This window comes from Hyperolius riggenbachi, chromosome 11 (assembly GCF_040937935.1).
Source record: "Hyperolius riggenbachi isolate aHypRig1 chromosome 11, aHypRig1.pri, whole genome shotgun sequence".
NCBI classification, from domain to species: Eukaryota; Metazoa; Chordata; class Amphibia; order Anura; family Hyperoliidae; genus Hyperolius; species Hyperolius riggenbachi.
The window spans coordinates 200127574-200155177 of record NC_090656.1 but is presented as its reverse complement, the minus strand read 5'-3'; the positions used below and the strand labels follow the sequence as shown (position 1 = coordinate 200155177).

The following is a 27604-nucleotide window of genomic DNA, read 5'->3' as shown; positions in this document are numbered from 1 at the left end:
GTTATAATTTAAGTAGGCCTCAGTTATTTGGACTGAGTTAGTCAAAAAGGCTTGATGAGCAGACCTGCCCTTTAAGGGGATTTTCTCTGAAGAGAGAAAATCTGCAGTTCTGTCAGCAGAACTAGAACATACCAAGAAGCTGTTCTGAACAAGGCCGCAGGTCTCCCTGACCTGGGCCTGGAACAATAAACATCAGTCATGTTTTGTAAATATTCACATTCCTGCATGTATGTCAAATGTCTCATTGATTATTAATCGAGTAGGCGGGTATGATGACACCATGAGTGGGTCCACCAATAGACTGATATAGGGGGTGGCGAAGATGATGTCATATTTAACTCTTTCCTAGCCGGTATTAAATCTGGAGCGAGCGATGGAGAACTCACTTCTGCTTCTTCCTTCTGCACTAGCTCGCAAGGCCGACTTGGACCTCTAAGCATGTTCTTCCTTTATGTAATCTGATATAATGTTTGCTGTACATAGGTAGTTTAGTGGAACGTAGGTTAGCAAGAAGGTACCTGATAGACTTCCGCAGGGAGTCTAATCATGAGCTTATAATGCAACATGAAGATTTGCATAGCTAGGATATGATGACTGTATCTATCTGTCTTTCTGTGACTTGAATAAATAACGGAAACATTGGAGAAGCCTGAGAAAGTCTATCTACTGTTTGCTGTGTGGAGAGTCAAGTGATCTCACAGTCTGTGAGACGATGGTGTCGAAGCAAGGTGATAAGAACAGTTTATAACAACGCCCACCCAGCGGGAGGTGATGATGGACCAGTCGTTGCCTCCAGTCCGGCGTGTGTACGGACCTTAATAAGTCGGGCATGTGTACAAGACTTAAAATTCCGGTCTGTAAATGGACACTTTCTCTGTAACTGAAATGCAGCCAGAATTGTATTACTGTCACTGATAACTAATTAGAGAGAACAAAACTCCTGTGTGCCTGAGAAAAACATATCTGAATGAAGGAAGTAGATAACAAGTTTAACAGTTCAAGATCTGCCGACCTGGTAGCTGAAAAAAGAAAAACAAAAAAAACGCACACTGGACAGAAGAGCTAGTGCTAAAGAGAGTGGGGGCGCAGTGGTACACAAATCGCCGGAGACGCCCCCCCCAGGTCTCCCAATAGCGCTCACAGAAATAGCCGCTAGTAGAAAATTGAACAGTGGTAATTCCTATAGCAAAATATCTGTTTTACTGATATTTTACTAAACGCTAAACCTAACACTATTCACCCGATAGATTGCGGGTATAAAAGGGCCGCTCCCTTTACAAACTACGTCTACAAGTAGTGGGCACTTTGCGGCTGGGTCACAGAGAACGGTTTGAGGAGAGAAGAAGATGGAAGGACATAGGAGGAAGTATGCTGGCCAGAGAGGTGAGATTGCTCCACTGCCAAGAGTACTCTGCCCTTGGGGAAAATTATTACATGAGGGTGAGGGGAGTCCTGGAGCGACCATCAGGCGGCAGATGTTGGAGCTATATAAATAAATGAATAATAATTCTGATCAGAGAGGGATCTATCCACATTGGCTGCCCATCTATAAATATTTACGGGCACCTTCAGAAAGGTAAGGCACATTTTTACACTAGAATGTCCTCTTCCAGGCATAGCACAAAGCTCCCTAATCTGGGAATCCCGAGACTCAAAGTTCCGGAAAAATACTGGAAAGTGTGACAGGGGAGTAAATACAACTAAATAAAGTGGGCTCTTCTCCCTGGCCAAGTTTCCAAGCCACTAAACTCTCAGGAAAAGTTCAGGGAGTATTCTAGGATCGGCAGTGGAGAGGATCTGTCCTTCCTTTAACAATGAAGGCTCTCATGTGGACCAAACCTTTTCCAGCTCGCTGAGGGACGGAGGAGTGAATGGAGGCTGACGGACAGACTCGGCACCACAAGGAACCGCTTGGCATTAAATAACTATATTTTTGGCACTTTATGACTTGATGGTGGTTAGGACGCCTTACCACAAGCGTCTGCAGTGCGGTCACATCAACACTTTACTTCGAAAGGTGGACAGATTAACCCTGTACAGCTGGCAAAAGAAAATCATTGCCAAAATAAATGATTTCTTAAAGGTAAAGTATCGTGAGTGTGTGTGTGTGTGTGATACGGCCCGATCCCAAAGTTGGCCAGTTCAGTGTCAATACGGGGACAACGTCTGCTTAATTTACATTTCTGGACTTTGGTTGGCCAGAATGTGAAATGACAGGACCCCGGCTGGCCAAGACCATAAGGAAGGCTCTCTTGGAGCAGCGGCAAGCGAAGAGCAAACTTCAAAGCGTCCCGAAGAAGTGGCAGCAAGTGGACAGAGGAAAAGTTAAGAGGGGACATAAAGAGCAGAGGGGAACATTTTTCTGGACAAGCGGACTTTGCCCATTCACCAGCACATATGTAACTTGTGTCAGAAGAGTTTCCAGAGAAACACCTCCCTGCTGATTCACTACAGTGCGCCCCCATGTGGCAACAGCTTTGGCCAATGCCAACACCTCACCACCCACTTGAAGTTCCACACCCTTCTGCTGAAGGTCTAAATTGTGGAAATATTAGAAGGTGCATGAGGAGTTCTCATGCTCCCGGCAACAGGAGTGCAGTGGGGGACTTAAACAGCTAAAGCCAAAAGCTCAGCATGACAGCCAGGTAACTGGCATTGTTCATGAGGGAATGAAGATGGCAGCCTCCATGTTCCTCTTAATTCAGGTCCCCTTTAAAGGTCAACTGAAGCGAGAAAGCCATGGAAGCTGCCATATTTATTTCCTTTTAAGCAATACCAGTTGCCTGTCTGTCCTGCTGCTCCTCTGCCTCTAACACTTTTAGCCACAGACCCTGAACAAGCATGCAGAAGATCAGGTGTTTCTGACATTATTGTCAGATCTGACTGGATTAGCTGCATGCTTGTTTCTGATATTTTGCAGACACTGCTGCAGCCAAATAGATCAGCAGGACTGCCAAGCAACTGGTATGGTTTAAAAGAAAATACATTTTGCAGCCTCCATATACCTCTCACTACAGTTGTCCTTTAACACTATTGTCCTCTGCTCTGCATTTTACTTTAGCAAATTTTTAGTGCACAACATGCAGAAACATATGCGTTTGCATATGATTTGGCAGTTAGACTGAGCTACTGCTGTTCAGTGGTTTCACACTTGCCTGGTGCTTCTGCCAGCTGCCCACGACATTACCAAACGATCCTCCAGTCCCCCACCGTGGCCCACTTTCATTCTTGCCGATTTGCAAGACAACGCCCACTGTGTCTGTACAGCCCTGGCCGCATGCGTACTTGTACACACTCCTGTGGCCTGGAGCGCCCTGTGCAGGCGCAGTACGAGAAAATCTCTACTGTGCCTGCGCAGTACGCTTCCAGCGATGGGAGAGCGAATGAGGAAACGCTGAAGATAGCGAAAGTGAGCCACGGCGGGGGATCAGAGGATCATTTGGTAATGTCGCGGGCACAAGGCGGCTGCAGGGGGCTGGCAGAAGCCCCAGGTAAGTAAAACGATATTTTTATTTTTTTGAGTCGTCAAGTTCCACATGCTACTGATATGTGTGCTCTGCACAAAAATGCATTGCATGGCATTAGTGTGAATCATGATATGGAAGTCTGAGGAGTTTCTCTTGGTCACACACACCGTGTGCAGCAGATTATAACGCACCACACCCCACATAGTATGGATCAGTCCTAAACAAATAGGAAGATGATATACTTATTTACAGGAGCCTGGAGTGGAACAAACCCTTCAAGTTCATTTGTATTCTTCTCACTATGACATCACACTTCTCTGCCCAGAAGCCGGTGTGAATGAGTCCTCAGCTGGGGGTTATGGGGGGCAGAGGTATAGAAGCCAGGTGTAACTAGCCAGCTCACTCTACTATAATGGAGTCTCTGTACAGTCACTCAGTAAACACTAACGTCCGCTGTCCGTTTACTCATCACGCAGCTGCAGCCGGATCTGCTAACGAGCTCTTGCTTCTTAAAGGAACCTTCCAAAATGTCACTGGACTGTGAATTATATAGGAATAATATCTTGTCATTCATACCTTTTTTTGGGCTTTCAAAACTCAGCAGCTACACCTCTGACTGGCGCTGAGATTCTGTCATTAGTGAGAAATCTGATTTATGCCTATGGAACTGGTTAGTGGGATGATCAGAGACACAGCTTTGACTGACAGATCCAAAGATAATAGGTCACCCTGAGCAACAATAGACTCTGCTTGGGATATAAAAAAAAAAGTTTTATGCTTGAAATACTTTTTTTCCCCCTAGCACAGCAAGAAGTTGTCTGGCTGATCAGTTATAACGAGGGGAGTTATGCTGGACATACACGGCTCGATTTTGCTGCTCGATTCTGCAGGCGATTCTCTCTCTCATTTTTCTTATCTTTTTCCATTGTCATCAATGCAGAATCAAGCGGCGAAACGGTCGGGTGGGTCGATCGGATGTGTTGGAAATTATCAAGCCATCTAAATGGCACAGAATCGAGCCGTGTATTCCCAGCATTGCTTGGAGGGCATATTTGGTTCACAGACTTGGGGCAGTGCCTGTGATTTTACTACAATTTGATTGCAATATGATTTTGCAAAGTCCTACATGCTGCATGTTTTCCTGCGTTTTCTCCTTGTGTTCCTAGAACCCAGTGGAGATCGCAGCAAAATCGCAACAGAATCGCATTGGGATTTGCAGTGTAAAAGAGCCCTCAAAGTTCTCTCAGCGAAGCAGCAGCAGCATCTGTCTCTGACACAGGAAGAGAGTTTTGCAAACCAAACCAGGAAATAATAAAACAACAGTGGACTTGTCAAAACTGACTACCCACTAGACTGGTCCTGTATTCTACAGTGTGTGCTCAATAAAAGTGATTTGTGTATTCCAAACCCAGGCTGGTGCAATATTCCCACCAGAGGTCTAGCCACAGCATCCCATAATGCAAAGCCTGCAAGTCACTATTGGTTACCCAAAGCGCATTCTTTAAAACTGAGACCTGTCAGATGGTGGGGTACGGAAAACAACCCCACTTTCTCCCCCATTCAGGCAGGCACTTACCCCCGCAGTGCGTCAGTCCATAGAGTGTGTACCCCTTCTCACATGTGCAGGCAAAGGATCCTGGGTAATTTATGCAGGTGTGGTCACATGTCCGTTCAAAAGAGCATTCATCCACATCTGCAACAAGGAAACAGCGCACTTCTCAGTAACGGTTCAACTTAGGAAAAGACTCAAGTGAAGAAATCAACAAGTCCGTCTGCCTCTGCCTGTAATTCCACTACAGGTGGAGCGACCCTTGAAATTTAATTCAGAACACTCAAAGGGGCACTTTAAGCCAAGCATTTAAAACAAAACAAAACAAACAAACAAAAAAAAAACAAACGCACATTACACAAATGTCAACTTCTCATATTTGGATTGCTTGTTGTTTTATAACGCAGAATAAAGAAAACAAAACAAAACATGTAACACACAGTAAAGCATAACCCCATTACTCCCCTCCCCCCATCACCACCTCAACCACCTGTGTGGTAAATGGGCATTTGAATCCACAAAAGTAGGATTCCATTTTGACTTCAACAGCCGGTGATCATGTGACTCCAATCACCGGTTGGGCGGCCTACCTTGGCAGGACCTCTCGTCTGTCAAGAGTTTGTAGCCGACTCGACAGCTGCAGTCAAAGCTTCCCACCGTGTTGCGGCAGAAATGGTCGCACCCACCATTGTTGATTTGGCATTCGTCAACATCTGCAATGACAGACAGAGCGTTCACCTCTCCTCTCTGCTACCTTGCTGTACACAACAGGAGACATGGCAAAGTGCTCCACTGCCTCAGAAACTATTTTCTAGAGCTTCAACCCTCATGCACTACCCTTCTCCCAGTCATTTTATCATCTTATCTGTATACAGGGCCAGATTTCTGCACCGGACAAATAGCCAATGCTACTTCACACGGGCAAAGTGAAATATAACACTCATATATGAAAGAGGAGGCTGTAAGCAAGCAACCACAATCATATGCATGAATGAGAACTATCAGTGGACATCTCACACGATGTGCTACAGATTGCCCAGCAAGCTCATAGTGAACCAGAACTCCTAGGAGTATGCAAGAGTCTATAAAGCTTCAAACACACGGGGCACCGTTGTTGCTGTTGCTAGCACACAGGAGACGTGTGCGCAACAGCTCGGCGACAGCTCCGCCTGAGCAACAGCCGTCTACACGTCTCTTCCCAATAGGCAGAGACGCGGCGGCAGCTATCGCTGAAAGTTTCGTCCCCCCGCCGTAAGCTCCCTTATGGCTGTGGGTAGCTATCGCTAGTCCGCACATACACACGCAGTACGCGTGGTGGACTAGCGACAGTTGTGGAGACAGAAGTTGCCGGCGATTGAACTTTTCAATCGCACGGCAACTGCTGTCTCCGGTGACAGTTCGGGGTGCGCGCCTCATACACACGGGGCAACTGTCGCCCAGACGTGTGTGCCACGTGTTTGTGGCGACAGTTGTGCCCCGTGTGTATGATCCTTAAAGGACCAAAATGCCCTCTTACTAAAACAGGCAGGGTTAGGCATTGCGGGCCTTGAGGTTGGGTTAGGGCTCATTCACACAACAGAACGCATGCATGAACGCGATTTCTTGCATGCATTGCCATCGCACGGAATGCACGTTGTGGTGCGCTGCAGCGCAGATGTCGACAGCCATACCCATAGGGAAACGGGCGTGGTGCACTAAAAAGTTCCCACATGCGTTACATCGAAACGCATGAGAACTCACACCTGTAGTGTGAATGGTAACATGAAAGTCTATGCACTTTCATGTTGCCATATGGATCGTACACAATGTGCGTTGCGCCAAAACTAACAGCGCAGCACACAGTGTGATTCAGCCCTTAGGCATCACCATGGGGGATCGGTTAATGTAAGGCATCAAGAAAGAGAGTATTTGTTAGAGCAAGGTTAGGTTAGTCCATAGTAAAATATCAGTAAACCTTACCAATATTTTACTATCAGAATTAAGTAAAATATTGGTAATTTTACCGATAGTCTATTAGCGGCTATTTCCGGCACCCGTTTTACACGTACACTCAGCCCCGCAGCTTAGCCTCCCATCAACTTAAACCTGGTACACACCTTCAATTTTGATTGGCAAATGACTGACCAACTTTACCCCCTCCTATGTAGTATGAGAGCTTATCTACACAATATACTCAACATCTGCTCACCCTCATACTAAATGGAGGTAGTAAAATTGGGAAATAATTGGCCAATCAAAATTAAAGGAGTTTAATTAGCTTTAGTCTGGGTATCCTAACAGGTGCTTGTGTTCAGCACTAAGCGGTCTGACAGGTGGTCCATGGCCAAGGCCCATCTAGGTGGTGGTAACTGATAAAGTGCTGTGTACAAAATGCCCACAAACTGCCACTCCACACAGGAGCTGCTGCATTGCACATAAAAGTGGTTATACGTTTATCAAATTTTCCATTCAATTCAGAGCAGATTCGATCCCTCTGAACAAATGTGCCAGAAATTGATTGCACCAACATGTCCAATCAATCAACTTTGACCTAAACTTGATTGAAGCCATGGAATGGACAGGACAGAAGATTTCCTTCGATTAGGAGTGGAGCAGGAGCAGTGGTTGATCCACAGGCAATAGCGTTGAATTGCATCAAACAGTGCAATGCTGCAGTTTTATGAATTTCCAATCGGTTTCCTGCTGAAATCTATTCAATATCGAAGTGCGGTGTATGGTATGGGATTGATCATTTTGCCACATCGGGTGGTAATCTATAATTGTAGGGACACCTTAAAGGACACCTGAAGTGAAAGGGATATGGAGTCTGCCACCTGTATTTCTTTTTAAACAATGCACATTACCTGGCTGCCCCGTCTGATCCTCTGCTTCCAATACTTTAAGCCGTAAACCCTGGACAAGCATGCAGATCAGGGGTCTCTGACTGAATGACTGAAGTCTGACTGGATTAGCTGCATTCCTGTTTCAGTGATTCAGACACAACTACAGCCAAAGAAATCAGCACAACTGCCAGGTGACTGGTATTGTTTAGAAGGAAATAAATATGGCACGCCCCATGTCCCTCTCACTTTAGGTGTCCTTTAATTGACGTGCACCTTAAGGCTTTCATTTGCTACCGTGGCTTCCACTTCTGCTGTCAGGGAATAATTGCACAATTTTGCAATTTTCCTTTTAAAGTCTAGATTTCTCTTTTTAGAGCAGTTTGACTTTAAAATTAAGATAAACTTTATTAGACACATACAGGCGACCACATTGGCTCCCTCTAATCACACCGCAGCTCCCATAAAATCACTGTAGCTGCAGCAGGTACCGCAGCCGGCGCTGACAGTACACCCCATCCGGCTCTGGTCAGATCTGCCTGCTTTTGGCTCACAGATCCCCACATGCTTCCAAACTAAACCCCCCCTCCCCCCCTCCCTGGGAACACAACACCGCTGCCGGCTGTTCATCGCCTCTGATTGCCGGATATATCCCACCTTTACAAGTCTTGCCGTCAAACTGCAGCGTGAATCCTACGGGACAGCTGCAGCGTACGCCTGTCGATGTGTCCCGGCATGTGCGGTCACACCCTCCGTTATTCACCGCGCAGGTTTCTGCCAAGGGGAAGAGCAATTAAACAGCCATTATCAATAGTCATCATATGCATGCAGAAAAACTCAACTGCTACTTACAATGGGACAAAACTCTGATATAACATTCAATAAAAATGTGTTTCCCTACTTTTTATTACCCATTCAGTAACCATATTTGCTTCTGTATGCACAAATAATAATGTAGGTCTACAAGTTCCCAAAGTACAGTTTACCTGCTCTGAAAACTGCCATTGCATTTTATAGCGTAGCTGCTGTATTTATATATTGAAATCTGTCTAGTGATCACTTCTCAGCTCTTTCTGCTTCCCAGCTCGGTACAGCTCAGGATCGGCAGTTTGCTAATGTTTACTAAATGCATCGGACAAAGGAATGTAAACAAAAGATAATGTTATCACCTTCTCAGATGAGGCTAGAACTTTCAGGAGCTTTTGACTGAATAACAAAGTGCTGTGTTTAACTATTTGAATGCTGCTTTGCTACCATTTTTGTTTTCTTGTGGTAGTAGATTTTATGCTGTAAATAATCTTTTAGAACAAAGAGGAAATGCTGAGTTTCATAACACTTTAAAGACCAAACTCTGAAATTCCAGTACATCTTTGTCCTGGGCTAGGACAATGTGGGTATGTAACTCCAACTGGGGAAAAAAAACAGCAATAAAACTTTTGTTTGATTGTGGCTTGGTATAGTAGGATATTACACTATTGCCATAGTAGAGATTAGATAGTGAGCTCCTCCAGGTTAACCTCTACACTCCCTATACCACTTGTCACCTCTGAAGAATGCCAGTAACTGATTGTTCAGCAGCATTAACATAAGTGCCCCACCCAATCTCTATGACTGTGAAGTGAGAAGTGTAATGTTACTACAACAAAGGATATGATAAATGATTAAAGCGAACCTAAACCGAACAAAGGAAAAAGAGTTTTACTTACCTGGAGCTTCGACCATCAACCCCCTAACCCCCCCCCCCCCCCCCCCCTCATGATCCTCCATTCTCCTGCGCTTGCACAGGACGCTATTGTGACTCCCAGTCACTGTAAAACTAAACTAAGCCACGGCGGGAGACCGGAGGATCATAGAGGACCAGCGCGGGCACTGGACAGCTGCGGGGGGCTGGTTGAAGCCCCAGGTAAGCAAAACAAAACTTTGCCTTTGTTCGGTTTAGGTTCACTTTAAATAAAGGAGGCGATTATGCAGAGAGATAATAAAAAGATACAGTGGGTAGGATCACCCTTGTAGTATCGATTGTGTATAGCTCAGAAATGCCAGTTCTTCTAGCAGTTGATCCTGCACGGAACAGCCCAAAGTGTGAAGTCCGTGGGCAGCAACAAGGAAGCAGGTACTTCTCGGTGCACGACGTGTAGCGCCAGACATGGGTGCTGCTAGAGCATTAGTACTATAGTGTGCGCCCTGCGTAATCCAGGATACCAGAGATTGTCGGAGCACAAATTACTTCTCCTTCCCAGTTGCTATGACTTGAAGGGGAAATAATATTTTAGGCCACTGGGAAATTGACCAGCAGCAGGGTGAGCAGTCATTCGGCTTGCCCTGCACCCAACTCACCGGCAGTGTACACATACGTACGCAACATCAGTGTATAATCCAGGTTCTGCACAGCTCTGTATTGTATCAGACAGCACAAAGCTTCCCGCAGGGACATCTACATAAAGCTTCATACACACCCTCGATGATCATCATTCTAAACGAACAATAAATGACGGGTCAACCAATAATGGAAAAACAAAAATCTCACTGACAGTAAAAGGGCAGCAATTATCATCCATGCAGACCGATCCGTCCTGTTGGATCGCTTCGGACGATAATCGGTTAGTTGGTCCATATTGACCGATAAACAATTGCTCCATTCATACTACACAAGTATGGTGAAATTTGCACTTCTGGGTCCTCATTGTGGCAATTGCGCGACAAATGAAGGACCATTCTCCGCCGCCGTTCATTTGTTGCAAAACGTCCTTCGATTGCTCTTTTTCACAACAAATATTGAGCACGTGTACCAAGCTTCAGACCAAATTTCTATCTCTGAAACAGATCACATTTTATCCAGATCTACCACTAATCTAAATGTGTATAGGTACCTCTATGTAGTATTGGGAAAGTGCCCATATTTTCAGTGTGTTCTGAGCATGGAGATTGTGATAATCGCATGAACAGCCCCAGTGTTGAAGCCCACCTGAACTCAATTAAAACTTCCTCTCTGCTCTAAAAAGATAAACAGCATAATAACCTTTAAAGAAAAACATTTCTTTGTTACAGCTGATACAAATCCTGCAATAAATCAGCAGTGTGTCTTCTTCCTGCCTTCATGGAAGCAGACATAGGGTTAACATCCTGAGTTTACAAATTAGTAGCTCTGCTAAGGCAGCCAGATGAGAGATTCAATTACAACTTGTGATTAGTCACAGATGAGGGGGAATTAGGCAGGCTAAACTCTCTAAGTACATAAAGGGTGCATTTCTCTGTGTTTTCCTTCTGCCCTGTGCAAGAGTTCAGGTCCACTTCGAAAATAAAATAAAAAATTATGCACCCCAGTGGAACCTCTGAAGCTGCCAATTGAAAGTGGATCTTAATACTACAAGAGGCAGTTACCCCACAGGTGACACAGGCTGCCCAGTGACAGCTCACTTACCCATCACGAGCCTGCGCTTCACCCGCTTGTCCATCTCAGCCACAGATGTGGAATTGCCCTCCGACTCCTCTTTCTCTGGTGGGTAAAACAGACCAACGGGGGTCAATCCAGAACAGCTTAAAGGAAAACTCCACTCATGTCGAGAAAAAGGCTTTCAGTTTGGTTTAATGGCAATCTTTATTACCCCAGCTTGATTACTCTGTTTTATGTGCATATAGAACACTCACTGTGCTTCTAACAGAAAGCATATATAGGAGTACCAACATTTGCTCCCCCCCAGCTAGTAGTGATCAAGGATGAGCGAGAAGGTTCCGGCTCTGAATGTGGAAGTGGAACGCAATGGAATGCAGGTGGTAGCCAGGTGAGTTAACCCCACATATCCTGCTCTCCCCTCCCACGCTCTGCAGGACACTCTCGCTTTCACAAGAGCGTTCTCACTCATGCCTAGTAGTGATCTCCCGCGGCCCTTCGCAGAAAAGCGGCAGAGGAGCACATTAGTCTGCCAGGTGTGCTCAGTCTGTGTCTTTCTGTCTTCATCCTCACTGGCGCCCCCGCTCTGTGACCCGGGAGCATATGCGTACTTCTGTACACGCCTCCAGATCACAGAGAAGGAGGTGCCAGCGAGGGTGAAGACAGAAGGACACAGAAAGTAGGAAGCACACCGGCCAGACAAAATCGCTCTGCTGCAGCACGGTGGCGTAGTGGTTAGCGTTCTTGACTTGCAGCGTTGGGTCCCCAGTTCGAATCCCAACCAGGTCAACATCTGCAAGGAGTTTGTATGTTCTCCCCGTGTCTGTGTGGGTTTCCTCCGGGCACTCCGGTTTCCTCCCACATCCCAAAAACATACAGATAAGTTGATTGGCTTCCCCCTAAATTGGCCCTAGACTACAATAAATACACTATACGATAATACGACTGGTAGGGATTAGATTGTGAGCTCCTTTGAGGGACAGTTAGTGACAAGACAAGACTATGTTCTCTGTACAGCGCTGCGTAAGATGATGGCACTATATAAATACTAAATAATAATAATACTCTGCAGAGGCCGCGGCTTTCCTCCTCTAAACCTTGTTGGGTCTTAGGGGGTAAAAAAAACCGGTATATTTATTGCAATTTTTTTTGTTTGGTTGAAGTCGTTTTCCAAATAACAATTTACATCTGGCGTGTGTAGGGACCTTTGTTATTTAGCATTGTTTCTTATAATAACCTTAAATTTTGCAGATATTGATTTAGGACTGTCCTCTTTTCTCCCACTCTACACATTTAGCTACTGTCTTTGCTCCTTTGGGAGAGATCAGATCAGAGGAAGGCACTGCAAGATTTACCTCTGGGTGTTGTCTCTTGTCTAAACCAACATAATACATCCTGTAAGCTTACAGAACCCCCAACAATCCCCTCCCCCCATCCCAGAAATGGTGACTATACTTACCAATGCAGGTCCTTCCATCCGTTTGCAGCGAGTACTTGGGGTGACAGGTGCACACTGGACCACTGTCTGTATCATTACAGGTATGCTGACATCCACCGTTTCCATGGATACAGGTCACTGAGGAGAGAGTGCAGAGAGATGGGGTAAGCTCACCAGAACCTTGCAGCTGCTTAAAGGGTAAATAAGCCCCCTCAAATATTCCCTGATCAGTAAAACAGCTCTAATCCATCACTGATGGGAAGAGATTTAAAGACCAGAACCAGTTAATGAGATGCAAATGCATGCAAATTTTATGCAGCTCAGAACTGAGGCAAAGCAAAAAAACAAAACAAAAACCAGTACGTGAATTTGATTAGCCATATTCAAGCTCCATATAGTTTGCATTATAAAAAAATTTGGGGGGGAAATAAATAAATGTCAACATACATATATAACAGATGTACATTTGTCCCAGTGTGAAGTGCACTGTACATTTCCTTTTTCCTATATTGCTGTCACTCACAGTAAGTAGTAAAAATCTGACAAATCTGAGATTTTGGACTAGTTCATCTCCTCATGGGGGATTCTCAGTATCTCCTTTACAAAAGCACTCACTGGAAAGGGTCTATACAAAGATGCCAGCCCCCCATTCACTTGCACACTATTCTGGGTGCTGGACTGAGCCACTGACATTCAAAAAGTGCTTTTGAACAAGAATAAAATCTAGAGTATGCCCCGTGAAAGATGGACTAGCCCAAACATGATTTGTCAGATTTTCACAGCCATTGTGAAGGCAAATGTTGGTCAAGTAACAAATAAGCACAGAGGTATGTACATCCTGCATCCACATACCTCTGGGCTTTGTCCGTTCCCCTCCTTGTTCCCCCAGGTCCTCGTAATCACTCCTTGAAAGTCAAATTTTCAGACAGGAAGAGGCAGGGTTGTCGTGAGGTTCCCTCCTATCACCCTCCCATTCCCTCCCCTTAAAGTGCACCTAAACTGAGAGGGATATGGAGGTTTCCTTTTAAACAATACCAGTTACCTGGAAGTCCTGCTGATCTCATTGGCTGCAGTAGTGGCTGAATCACACACCTGAAACAAGCAGCTAATCCAGTCTGACTTCAGTCAGAGCACCTGAACTGCATGCTTTTTCTGAGGTTGAGGCTAAAAGTATTAGAGACACAGGATCAACAGGAGAGTCAGGCAACTGGTATTATTCTAAAAGGAAAAATCCATATTCTTCTCAGTTTAGATGCACTTTAAGGGTGCGGAAGGGAGAGATAATCGCAGAAAGCCCGCCGATTCCTGTTTGAAAATGTGACTGTAGCCAAAGTAAAAATTTTCAAGACGTGGTTACGGGGATCAGAGGGAATGAGGAGAGGAATGGACAATGTGCAGAGGTATGGGGATCAAGCATGAACATTACATTGTGCTTACCTCAGGTAGATTTGCCTCAGGTCAGGTATCCTTCAAGTAACTGGAATATAATATACAACTTGCAGCAATGCAAGAAGATCTGTGGAACGGGACTGAAATCAATCATCAAAAATAATTGTATGTTCTTTTAGAGCAGCCATGATAGGAATTCCTTTGGAAAAGGATCTGCTGTAGCTCAACGTTCTGACAGCTCTGCTATAGGTTTCCAGGTATAAATGAAAGAATCTGCTCACTGCGTATAAGAGGAAACTTCTTCAGCATCACGTGTCATAGTATACGTGGGCTACTCTATCTGAGGAAGCAGAAAATACAGAAGAAGAGGCATTGCAAGGAGAATTGGAAAAAGAGTCCACACTCGAGAACCCAAACAGGTCCTCGGTGGCCCGAATGCTAAAGTTGGTAGAGAAAAAGAACTGGTATATTAATCAAAAGTGTTATGTTACCTGGATTAAGTGCGCCCTTCACAGGAAAAATACACCTCTCAGAAATAACAGGGGTACTGCAGCGCATGATGACGTGCGCATTACGCACTCATGTGCAAAGATGCCAGGCATGCATTGCGAAATGTGCACCAAGGCTGGCACAACCATGGCTTTGAAAGGTCCCTTCAGATAGCAGAAAAGGTTAGTTCTTCTGAACACCTCTGTGGTGACTAGTGTTGCTGCATTTGGCATTTTAAGGGGAATATTTAATTGCGGCCATTCTTGCACTGTTAATGGCACAAGCCTCAAACCTGGTACAGTTGGTCATTGGGTGACTGGGGTTCAAATTCAGAAAAGGGGGTGGAGCCACAAAAAGCTTTAATTTCTATGCAAATTATTGATGCCAAAGACCGCAAAGCTCACAAACTAGGTCATTGAGTAATTGTGTGTTAGAGTTAGAAAGTGGGTAGAGCCAACACCAGCCAAATACATACCCGGGCAATGCTTATTTTTTTACAGTATTCATTTATAGATTATTTAGTCAGTGTTTGCTCATTCTTTTATCTCCCTGATTTACATTCTGAAATGTATCAATGGTGGTGACATCTTTAGTTCTGCAGGGTGATCTGTATAGAATGCTCATTACTGAGAGTTCTATGCACAGAGGGAGATATTGCTTGCTTGCTTGGCAGTTGAAAAAAGCTGCTATTTCCCACAATGCAACGAGATTCACACACAGCAAACTGTCAGGACCATGGTCATGACATCACACTGTGGGAGGGGTTTCCACCCCAATATCAGCCATACAGACCCCCCTAATGGTCTATTTGAGAAAAGGTAAATATTTCTCGGGGGAAATGGGTAATCAGCTTTTGATTGGGATGAAGTCCAATCCTTGGTTAAAGTTCCTCTTTAATGTAAGAATGTAAATCAAGGCGAGAAAGACTTTAAAATAGGCAATTTTAATCATTAAATTACATTCAGTAACTTTCCACTTTAATGCAGAACAAGTCCTTTAAGAACACTGATGGCCACTAGCTGGGAAAGCCAAGATATCGTCCCATAAAAAAACTGGCTGAAAGAGGCTCGCAGGTAAACAGTACAGTAATAATAACTCGCTGAAAACACGCTATACGCTCCCTTTACAGTGCCTGTAATCCGAGACTGATTGATCCCCTCCATCCGTAGTTTATTTAACATGGGCCCCCCCTGCCTCTGGCATTTCACAAGCACTCTGCCCAAAAGCGGAGTTGCTGTGCAGATAAGGCCGCGGTAGGAGTGCCGCTGACGTACAAAAGCTGTTGGAGGGCGACAGCGCGCAGCGCTCCAACTTTACGATGTTTTGATCTCCTTTTTTTGGCACGAGTTATCTTTTTCTTTGGCTTCCCAAACCCCACAATATCAACCAGCTTTCATCTCCGTCATTAGCGTAATTAGCACATTGGCCTCCGGAAAAGAAGGTTCAATAATCGTCCGCGCCTGGAATTTTCACCCGAAGGCCGGAGAAATTCCCTCGCTGGGTATTTAACAAGATAACCATTAATTAAAAACCGTTATCAGGGGAACGTTTAACCCCTGGAGCGGCACTGCTGATGTGTTTAGAGACTGCGTGCCGCCGCTAGCCCACGAGTTTACGCAAAGCCGCCTGATGGGTTAATTCCGCACGAACGCCTTGTTTATTTTGGCTGTACCACTCACAATCCCTGCCCTCTGGACAATTTTCTAAATGGCCGCTTCTACTAAATCAGAATTTTCAGTCATATTATTGGACGCACATCTGCGCTTTCTGCAGTTATAAAAGGTGTTTAATGCTCGACTTACTTCCGTAAAAAAGAAGGAAAAAATTAGATTGCCCCTTTCTCAATATGGCAACCTTACAGGACCACAATCGTGAAAAATTGTACGAAACGGGAAAAATTCCCTCGCTGTGTATTTAACAAGATAACCATTAAATTAAATCAGTTATCAGGGAAACGTTTAACCCCTGCAGATGTGCTTGACGGCCCTAACCTACGAGTTTTCCGCACTACCCACGGTGCGTCGGAAATAGTTATGACAACGCAGAGGCGTATTTAGACTGAAACAATCTATTTAGATGGATGCAGTGGCGGTGCTGCATGCATACGCCCACTGGCCAAAAATCAGAGATGTACTTCCTGTCCAACAGGAAGCAGGTTAGTGTCTAGGGGCGGAGCTATGCATATTACCCAGTCAGCGCACTCTGCCGCAGGGTAATGTGCAAGGGTAACTTGTGCGGTGCGATTGTCCTGCTCTGGGCTCTACTGCAACAGGACAATCACACAGCACCATGTGTGAAATTAGCCTAAATGGTTCTTTAACCACCCTGGCGTTCTGATTAAATCGCCAGGGTGGCTGCGGGAGGGTTTTTTTTAAATAAAAAAAAAACTATTTCATGCAGCCAACTGAAAGTTGGCTGCATGAAAGCCCACTAGAGGGCGCTCCGGAGGCGATCTTCCGATCGCCTCCGGCGCCCAGAATAAACAAGGAAGGCCGCAATGAGCGGCCTTCCTTGTTTTGCTTATATCGTCGCCATAGCGACGAGCGGAGTGACGTCATCGACGTCAGCCGACGTCCTGACGTCAGCCGCCTCCGATCCAGCCCTTAGCGCTGGCCGGAACTTTTTGTTCCGGCTACGCTGGGCTCAGGCGGCTGGGGGGACCCTCTTTTCGCCGCTGCTCGCGGCGGATCGCCGCAGAGCGGCGGCGATCAGGCAGCACACGCGGCTGGCAAAGTGCCGGCTGCGTGTGCTGCTTTTTATTTGACAAAAATCGGCCCAGCAGGGCCTGAGCGGCAGCCTCTGGCGGTGTTGGACGAGCTGAGCTCGTCCAGACCGCTCAGCAGGTTAATTAAGCACTTAAAACAACACATCCTGCGGGTCCAAGCCCACTTTTTCAGGTGAAGCATGGTGCCTCAGGAGTGGCAGATTTTCTCTTCCGAGAAGCTGTACTTAACCTGAAGCAATGGACTAAGACCTGCAAAACGCATTGTTTTTAAGTGTTTCACTAAAGAACCCTATAATCCTGCATACACACATATACTGGCAACTTACAAATACAGTCGTGCTGATTCTTGGCAAGCTCAAATCCCGGCCTGCAGTCACACGTCACTCCACCTTTCGGGGTCTCCCTGCAGATGTGGGCACAGCCATGTTCCTTGTTCATACAGCTCAGGCCTTCTGAGAAATACAAGACGCAGATCAGACATTGTGAGTAACCCGAAGACACAAAGACACAGAACACAACACATGATCATGTTATTTTAAAAATCTGCGAAAAGGATTTCAACTTTTTTTTTTTATTTGAAAGTGTTTGAGGGGTTTATACTGCTGCCTGTGTCCTTAATGAAATTCTCCTTTACTTCCTGTCCCTTGGACCCCCTTGGCTTTAAAGAACAAGTGACACCCATGCTAACCTAGAAATAAAAAAACACATATATAAGTAGATAAAAACTACTTCTACTTAAATAACAGATGTATTGTGCTATCCACATACTGATTCCTGTGAATTTTACAAAGGAAAAGCAGAAAATCCTATTCTAGGCAGTGGCCATTTTGCCAAGCTAATGCTGACATCATATCCTGCATGACTCTTGTTTTCCCCCCTCCTTTCTCTTGCTCATTGTGTATTCATTAGCTGCCCTCCTTCCAGAGTCTTTTTTTTTATTTACACATCCAATCACTGAGTCACCTCAGCCTTGCTTGTAAACACAAGTGATCAGCTAGGCAGGGAAATAATTGGAAGAGGAGGAATATATTATAGATAAAAAGAACTCCCAGCATTTAAAAGAACTCCCAGCATTCAACTTTTTGGCACTGTTTGGCACTAGGGCCAGTGCTCCTAAAGTATGTGATAACTCCAAACCATAACAGCAGAAAAAGTTTTGAATGCAGGATTAGCATCTTTATCACTTAGTACACTCAGACCAGTTGCTGTTGAAATTTGATTTTTATGGTGACAATACCGCTTTAACACGCACCAAGTGGTCTGGTGGCCAGGAATGGATGGACAACAATAAAAATTACATATAACAGTCAGTGGCAACAGTTAAAACAATGGAAAAGTGACGTGAATAACATGGACCTCACAACTTACTAATGTAAGGGATCTATTTTCTCGTGTGACCGCTGCAATGCATGCTGAGAGATGTAGTCTATGGCAGCGTTTTTCAACCAGTGTTCCGCCGCACACTAGTGTGCCGCGGGACGTTGCCTGGTGTGCCGTCCTCTTCTCCCCCTCCCGCCCATCCCCGCCGCTGTTATTACCTTAGCAGCGGCCGCTCTCCCCTCTCCAGCGCATGTATTATTCAAGCAGCGTATCTCCCGGCTGCTCTGTGTGTGATGCGCAGGAATCAGGGCTCGGTTACCATAGTAACGGCGATACATATCGCCGCTACAGGAAGCCGCTGCCATGCTTCCTGCCGGATCACACAGAGCAGCCGGGAGATACGCTGCTTGAATAAACACACGCGCCGGAGAGGGGAGAGCGGCAGCTGTTAAGGTAATAACAGCGGAGGGCACCACCTACCCATAATGGCTATACCGGGGCACTATACTGGCTATCCTGGGGCACTATACTGGGGTGTTATCCTGGGGCACTATACTGGCTATACTGGGGCACTATACTGGCTATACTGGGGCACTATACTGGGGCACTAAACTGGCTATACTGGGGCACTATTCTGGCTATACTGGGGCGCTATACTGGGGCACTATACTGGCTATACTGGGGCACTATACTGGCTATACTGGGGCACTATTCTGGCTATACTGGGGCACTATTCTGGCTATCCTGGGGCACTATACTGGCTATCCTGGAGCACTATACTAGCTATACTGGGGCACTATACTGGGGCACTATACTGGCTATACTGGGGCACTATACTGGGGCACTATACTAGCTATACTGGGGCACTATACTGGGGCACTATTCTGGCTATACTGGGGCACTATACTGGCTATACTGGGGCACTATACTGGCTATACTGGGGCACTATACTGGCTATACTGGGGCACTATACTAGCTATACTGGGGCACTATTCTGGCTATATTGGGGCACTATACTGGCTATACTCGAGCACTATACTGGCTATACTGGGGCACTATACTAGCTATACTGAGGCAACTAAACTCCCTACACTGGGGCAACTATGCTAGCTATGCAGCCGCACCCCAGCCCCCCCCCCCCCCCATACTGGGGCACTATACTGGCTATACTGGGGCACTATACTGGGGCACTAAGCTGGCTATACTGGGGCACTATTCTGGCTATACTGGGGCACTATACTGGCTATACTGGGGCACTATTCTGGCTATACTGGGGCACTATTCTGGCTATCCTGGGGCACTATACTGGAGCACTATACTAGCTATACTGGGGCGCTATACTGGGGCACTATACTGGGGCACTATACTGGCTATACTGGGGCACTATACTGGGGCACTATACTAGCTATACTGGGACACTATACTGGGGCACTATTCTGGCTATACTGGGGCACTATACTGGCTATACTGGGGCACTATACTGGCTATACTGGGGCACTATACTGGGGCACTATTCTGGCTATATTGGTGCACTATACTGGCTATACTCGAGCACTATACTGGCTATACTGGGGCACTATACTAGCTATACTGAGGCAACTAAACTCCCTACACTGGGGCAACTATGCTAGCTATGCAGCCGCACTGCAGCCGCACCCCAGCCCCCCCCCCCCCCCCCCCCAGCCTGCTGCGCACGGCACTGACCACTAGGTCACGCAAACACCCGGGGGTTGCGCAAACACCCGGGGGCCGGGTCAGAAAGTGTTTCCCGGGCCGGAAAAGGTTGGGAACCACTGGTCTATGGATGTGAGGACATTTCTGTATTTGCATCCACAGACTACATATCCCTGGCCCTGCATGCATTGCTGTGGGCAAGCGACTTTGCCGGGAACTTCTAAGTGTGGCACAGCTGTGGTCTCTCCTGGGGAAGATGGTGGATACCATACAGACAGAGGGCCACTAACTTCCAGCAGTGCAATGAGGTTCACACACAAGTAACGGTAAGGGCCATGGCCCTTACATCACACTGAGGGAGGGTTTTCACCACAATGTCAGTCACAAAGATCCCCCTAATGCATTATTAGAAAAACAAACATATCTCATGGGAGAAGGGGTTTCGGCTACCGATTGGGATGCAGTTCAATCCTGGGTTAAAGTTACTCTTTATTAGCTTAAGCATTCTAGGACAGTCCACAAAAATAGCACTCAGCCTTCTGTCACATTTGAAGAACTTTCTCCCAGTTCTTCTCAAAGTTTGCCAAAAGTTAGCTGCACAAAAAAATCAGGTGAGAACCTCAACTCCGGCCCTGAGCATAAATCCCCTCTACTCTGTCTGCCAGGATAAACGAAATGCAGATACTGTGAGGACGGCCAGTTTAGGCCTTGGGCTTAGCACCCATCCGCCACCATCTGACTCACAAACGCCTCTCCCATCCAACTGGAAAGGCGATCTGCGTATCAAAAACCAAAAAGCACCCAAGCTTGTAAATCACAGCAAGGCTGGCTGTCTCCCCGACATTTAAGATGGTGTTACAACCCGACGACCCTCTGGAAGCACCAAGCATCTATGTCTGCAGGACCACCGCAGCCTGACCAGCTGGAAAAAGTGGAAGTTGATGTTGGCCTGTAAAACGTAAGTAAAAAACATCTTGGAAAATGCAGGGAACTGAAGTATTAATAACGTGGCGTTATTAAGAGCCCTCCAGGGGACATTACAGCGATTCTTCGGAGAAGAGCGAAAAAAAGAATTGATGGTGTAACTAAAGACGCCGTCCTAGCAGCCTATAAAATAAAGACTTTGGCTCGTCTTGCGTACTTCACACAGGTCTCTGGGCGTTTATTAGAGTTTTGCTCTCCTTTGCAATCAGAAGGTCAAAAGTTGAGAAAGTGAGGGGGCGGAGTCTGGACGTGCCACTGAAAGGATGCATGGCTGAGTAACTCCGCTCAGAGCAGCCGCTTTAGCACCCCTCTCTGCCTCGATACCTGTACTAGTCGCTGCTAGTTATCTCCCAGATGGGACCCAAGCAGACCCTGACCCTGGTAACCCTGAGCTTTTTACCTGACGAGGCAAGCTGGGTGGAAGCCAAGATGGTCGCCACTCCTCAGATGGTCAGAGGCCAGGCAAGTTTCAGGCTCCCCATGACTCAGCCCCCAAGGATGACCTCAAGCAGCTGTACCCTCAACTTAGAGAAGCTGATTAAATCAGCTAACACTGCCAAAGTGAAGAAGATCTGGGCTTTCTGCTTTGGGGGACCGCTTGAATGAAACACAGGAGGGCCGGGATGCAATGAAAGCCTTTTGCTCACAGACCAAAAATGACACGGCTGCCAATTCTTTACTTTTCTAGATCCCTCCCGATTAGGATCTCTCTCTCTCTCTGACTTGACTCTCTTAATTAAGTAATTAGTCACATTTTGGTACCTTTGTTTGGGGTGGCAAACAGCCCAGGATTAGCTTCAAGTATCTTGCTAGAGATAAATCTAGGGGTGGATTGGGGGCCCCAAAACTTTTGCCATATTTTTATTATGCTGAATTAGCCCAACTCGCACAATGGTCCTCCTGGGAGTACTGGATGGGTTGTCTTGAAAGAGACCATGATATCTCCCATTCCCTATCAGCTCCCTTCTCTGGACTAGATGTCCAAGACTGAGCCAGAACTCCCCCCTGTTTACAATGTATGAATCTCTGTGCATATGGAAAGCAAGGGCCTCACTACTAGGCCTGGGTAAAGTGACATCTTCGAGGTAGTCAATACTTTACATCAGAGACTTTGTCCTGGTTCAGGGGGGCTTGGGCTGGGGTCCGTCCGTGGCTTTCTCAAGGGCTCCTTCAACTGTGTGACATGTTAAACGATGGCTCTTGTCCTGGGACGAGGCCAGAGTCAAATTTGTATTCCAACCCTCTGGGTTCTTCCATTTCCTTCAGTTGCACTATTATTTTGCTGGCTTTAGGGGTGTCACAGACTTTTGAGTCTATTTTCCACCCCTACAAACACAGCCCGGGGTTGACATCGGAGATGTATGATACAATTTGGTATGACAATCAGGGCCCTTTCTTTCCTGCTATAGGTGAATAGGAGGGTAGGTTTATCACAGTCTTGTCATAGGATTTGGATACCATGTTCTTCAGCATGGCCAAGTCCTTTATTAATTGCACACGTAAGGAAAACGGTTATAAAATTCTCTAAGATTGGCATAGGTCCCCCTCCCTCCTCCATGCTAGGTGTTTAGCATGAACAGATTTATGCTTACGGGGATGTGGCCAGCTGGCTGACCAAGCCCACTGTTGGTGGTCATATTCTCTTGTCCAACAGCTGTGAATTGAAGGTTTTCAGTTGGCATCCTCTGTCCAAGAAGTCTCCACCTCTCATGACCCTTGGAAGGCCTCGTTTCACCACCCCTCTCCTACCCTTACTAAGTTCCAAAATGTACTCCTAATTCATTTTTGTAATGCTGCCAAAGCCCTTATTGTGAAAGAGTGGAAGTCTCTCTCTCTCCACCGTAAAAGTCCTTTCTCACAAACTCGATGAGATTCTTCTCTTAGAACATCCGCCTCAACCAACAATCAGGCGTGTATATGGCAGCCAGCGACCAGCAACCTCCAACATGTGCGCGATCCACGAGGCGGCTCCACTCCCGCCCAGCGACGCCGATCCCATTGTTCACTCTGATCCCCTTGCCCACAGCGTGACATCGTGCATGTGCTGCTTGTCATCCCTCTGTTGTCTCACCGCATAGCAACACAGCACGTCCGCAACTACACAGCTGAAACGTGTGCAGCCCAGCCCATCGATGTCCCCCAAGGGAATCAAGTCCTGATCCCTGATGGGCGACATCTGTCAAAGGTGTGTATGCACCTTAATAATAAGATGGATGGATTTAACAAGCTCTGGTCCCCAGGGTCGGATTGGCGATCCTCGCAGATAGATATTGTCTCAGGACTTTATCACGGGCACTAGGTGGTGGTTTGGTCAATCTCTTTGGTCGGTCATATTTTAGTCTTTTGTTTTTACGGGATCCTTAAAGTGAACCAGAGACGAAGCACATTCATGTATTTTACCATATAGATCAGTGGGAACATTAGAGAAAACACCTACCATGCTTTCTGTTTCATTCTGCACTGCACAGCTTGTTTCTTATAAGACCTGATAAAATCCCTGCCTAAGCATTCAGTCTGGCTTTGCTATAATGACTCCCCTATAATGATTCCTGAGCAGAGCCAGCAGGGGGTAGGGTTTGACTTGAAAAGACATGAGAGAACACAGACTGAGCTATAAATATTCCTGAGCAAAGCCAGACTGAATGCTTAGTCGGGGATTTTATCAGAGCTGATTAGAAGCAAGCTGTGCAGTGCAGAATGAAACAGAGAGCAGGGTAGGTGTTTTCTCTAATGTTCCTACTGATATATATAGTAAAATACATGAGGGTGCTTCGTCTCTGGTTCCCTTTAACCACTTGCTGACCGCACACTCATACCGTGCGGCGGCAAAGTGGTAGCTGGAGGACCAGCGACGCACATCTGCGTCGCCAGGTGCCTCCCTAATTAATCAGGAAAGGCCGCTCGCGCGAGCGGCCGTTTCCTGTTAGATCACGGAGCGGGTCTCCGTGAATAGCCTGCGAGCCGCGATCAGACTAAATGTGAACGGCGCTGCTGCTACAGCAGCGCCGTAAGGCAGATCGGCGATCCCCGGCCAATCAGCGGCCGGGATCGCCGCCATGTGACAGAGGACAGCCTGTCACAGGCTGTACAGGACGGATAGCGTCCTGTGCAGGGGTGAGAGGGAGGAGAGGGAGAGCGGGAATTTCACCGTGGAGGGGGGCTTTGAGGTCCCCCCCCCGCAACACCCAGGCAGGCAGGAGCGATCAGGCTCCCCCCTGCACATCATCCCCATAGGGGGGAAAAAAGGGGTGCGATCTGATTGCTCTGCCTGCAACCTGATCTGTGCTGGGGGCTGCAGAGCACACCCAGCACAGATCACAAAAAACAGCGCTGGTCCTTAAGGGGGGGTACAGGCTGAGTCCTCAAGTGGTTAAGCAAGCATTGCATTATCCGCTTACAATTATGGTTTATCTAATTGTGCGTGTACTTAGTATTTTATGAAACTTATCTTGGCTGGATAGTGTAATGATTAAGGCCGGGTTTCCACTGCTGCGAATCCCGGCCGATTCCCCGCCCACGAATTCGGATGGATTACAGCAGCCTACAGAAGTCTATGAGAGCCATCCGAATTCGTGGCTGAGGAAAAATCTGAGGCCCTGCAGCATAATTTCGTCTGTAGCTGTCCGAATCCCATAGCCGTGCATAGCGCGGCTAGAGGGATTCGGCTGCGAGAGGCAGCAGTTGTGCCGGCATCGCGTCTCGCAAGACGCATGCCGCCGCACAAATGGAAACGTAGCCTTAGGGCCCATTTCCACTAGACGCATTGCTATGCGGAAACCGCACCGCAATGCAGAGAAACTGCAACCAATTCTCATCAATGGAGTAGTTTCCACTGACGCGAATTGACCTACGCAATGCGACACAGGGAATTTATGGATAGCACGCTGCAGTTTTTCCGCAGCATGCATCCAATTCCCCACCGCCGCCGTCAGGAAGCCGCATGACGCCGCATCCGCTTGTACGGAAGACAACCGGAAGTACCTGTGCAGGGATGCGAGGCAATGCGCCGATCGCCTCACATCCTAAACACTAGTGGAAAACGGGCCCTAAGGGCTCTGTTCAGTAAGCCAGCACCTATTTAGTAAGGAGTTCTTGGGCGAGACTCTCTAACACTGCCTACTGAGTGCGCTTCAGTGGCTGCCTCGCAAGCGCTTTGAGTCCAACAGGAGAAAAGCGCAATACATATGCTGGATTTGATATTACAGTTTGTATCCTTTTTCTATGCGCTGTTCAATAAACTAATTTTGTTGGAAAAAAAAAAAAAAGTTGAGGAAGTGCAGGTCACTGACAAGCAGTTACGGTTCAGCGAATCCAACAGGAAAGGCTCAGGGCGAAGGCAAGATGGAAAACTAACGAGCCTGGAGGGATATCCGCTGGATTGGAGCACGAAACCGTAATGCTACATCCTGTGCGTGCTCGCCATTTACTCTACCAGAATCTGCTGGCCACACAATTGTGATTGTAAGCAATCAAGTCAATAAAATGTTTACACTTATATGAAATCAAAATATAAAGCAAAGTTCTGGAACAAAAAAAAGAACTTTTAAAAGCAAGACAGTAGTCTGAATACATATCAACCCACATAAATGTTACGCAAGGCCATGTGAAGAAGCGAATAGTTAAGTAGTAGGATTTATGGCTAATTTCTGTTTCCATGAAAGCAGGGCATTTATGGGCAGCCCAGTGGAGTAGTGGAGCGCTGGGTCCCCAGTTTGAATACCTGCCAGGGCACTATCTGCACTGAGTTTGCATGTTCTCCCCATGTCTGCGTGGGTTTCCTCCGGGCACTCTGGTTTTCTCTCACCTCCCAAAAACATACAGATAAGTTATTTGGCTTCCCCCTAAATCGTCTGTAGCAAGGATTAGAGGGACAATGACTCTGTAAAGTGCTGCAAAAGAGGTCAGCACTATATAAACACAACATTAAAAAAAATTGAAAAAGTACATTAAATCCACTTAAGACAGACCTTGTGCTGAAAAAGAAAAATCAGGGAGGTTAGAGCGGACCTGAACTTAGAACTTACTTTCTGCTCTTAAAGATAAGCAACAGCATAATAACCTTTAAAGAAAAACATTTCTTTGTTACAGTTTACTGAAGTTTGCCTACTTTCTGCTTTCATGGAAGCAGATACATGGTTAACATCCTATGTTTACATATCAGATGCGTCTGCTGACAACTGCCGAATTTCTGTGCTGACCAATTGCCCCAGAGCTTGTAGGGGCCCCCAGTGGCTACAAGAGGAAAAAATATTTTTCAAATCGGCCTTATAGTTTTTGAGAGACTCGATTTTAAAGTTTCAAAGGAACAAAATACACATTTAAAAACCTGCCGACTTTAATGGTTAATAGCAAATCCACCTTAAATGCTAGAAACCATAAATTTGCAGGATATGTTAAGGAGATCATTGGGAATAAGAGGAAAAAACAATTTTTCAAATCGACCTTATAGTTTTTGAGAAAATCGATTTTAAAGTTTCAAAGGAAAAAAGTATACTTTTAAATGCGGTAAATGTCACTTTTAGTATGCAGGCTGGGGTAGCCAGAATGTGGAGCTCCGACCGATTGGGGCTTCACACCCTGACTATACCAGCTGCAAAAAAGGTCCCTTAATGCCGATTTTTGTTCCGGGGTATCTGTTGGGGGGCCCCCCGAGTTTATTTTGCCCTGGGGCCCCATTGTTGCTTAAACCAGTCCTGGTGCTGACGCAGCTGAAAGCTCAAATTACACTTGTGATTACTTAAAGATAAGGGGGAATTAGACAAGCTCTTCTCTCTAAAAACTCACAGGGTGCATTTCTGTTTTCCTCGTGTCCTGTGCAAGAGTTCAGGTCCACTAACTGAAGAGGCCAGGCATCAGGAATGGGCGAACAATGGGGAAGGTTAGGTTGGGCACTAAGAAAAAGGTAATTTGAGGGATGTCAGGGTTTAAGCATCAGGAAGGTGGGGCGTTGCTGGATTATGACCCAGAAAGCGGTTAGATGGTGTCACGGGGCAGAGTTGGCATTAGATGTCGGGAATAGGGCAACACAATGGGGGATTTTTGGCGCTAGGAAGGGGTTCAAGTAAGGTGTCAGGAACGGGTTAACAGGGGTTAGGGTTTGGTGCTGGAAAGGAAGTTTATCAGTACTGGAACTGGTTAAGATCAGGCGATCAGTTAAGGAGATGCTCCAAAACACTGTCAAAAACAAGAGCTGCAAACCCCAAACAACATTATCAGCACTGCCAACACTCTTCAGACTTCCCCTGGTGTTGGATTCAAACATACTCCCATCAAGGACATTTCCAGAGACTTGGTCCAAAAGCTTCAGAACCTGAGACAAAGTTGTAATGAGATTGGATTTACAACCCCTCAAGAACTTT

At 46.3% G+C, this 27604-nt stretch overlaps 1 protein-coding gene across 5 annotated transcripts in view; it reads right to left on the bottom strand.

The window, feature by feature from the left end:
- Positions 1–27604, bottom strand: part of SCUBE2 (signal peptide, CUB domain and EGF like domain containing 2) — a 162896-nt gene that overhangs the window by 72331 nt on the left and 62961 nt on the right. For 4 of the 5 annotated variants that reach the window (XR_011024702.1, XM_068260196.1, XM_068260198.1 and 1 more), the window contains exons 5-10: positions 17594–17719; positions 12686–12802; positions 11257–11331; positions 8493–8609; positions 5607–5729; positions 5044–5160 (exon numbers count right to left, since the gene is read on the bottom strand). Coding sequence is in view for 4 of the 5 variants with exons in the window: in XM_068260196.1 (XP_068116297.1) it covers positions 5044–5160; positions 5607–5729; positions 8493–8609; positions 11257–11331; positions 12686–12802; positions 17594–17719 (675 nt within the window). In the remaining variant the exon portion in view is untranslated. The remainder of the gene's footprint in view (positions 1–5043; positions 5161–5606; positions 5730–8492; positions 8610–11256; positions 11332–12685; positions 12803–17593; positions 17720–27604) is intronic. The other variant, XM_068260197.1, reaches the window with a different exon arrangement.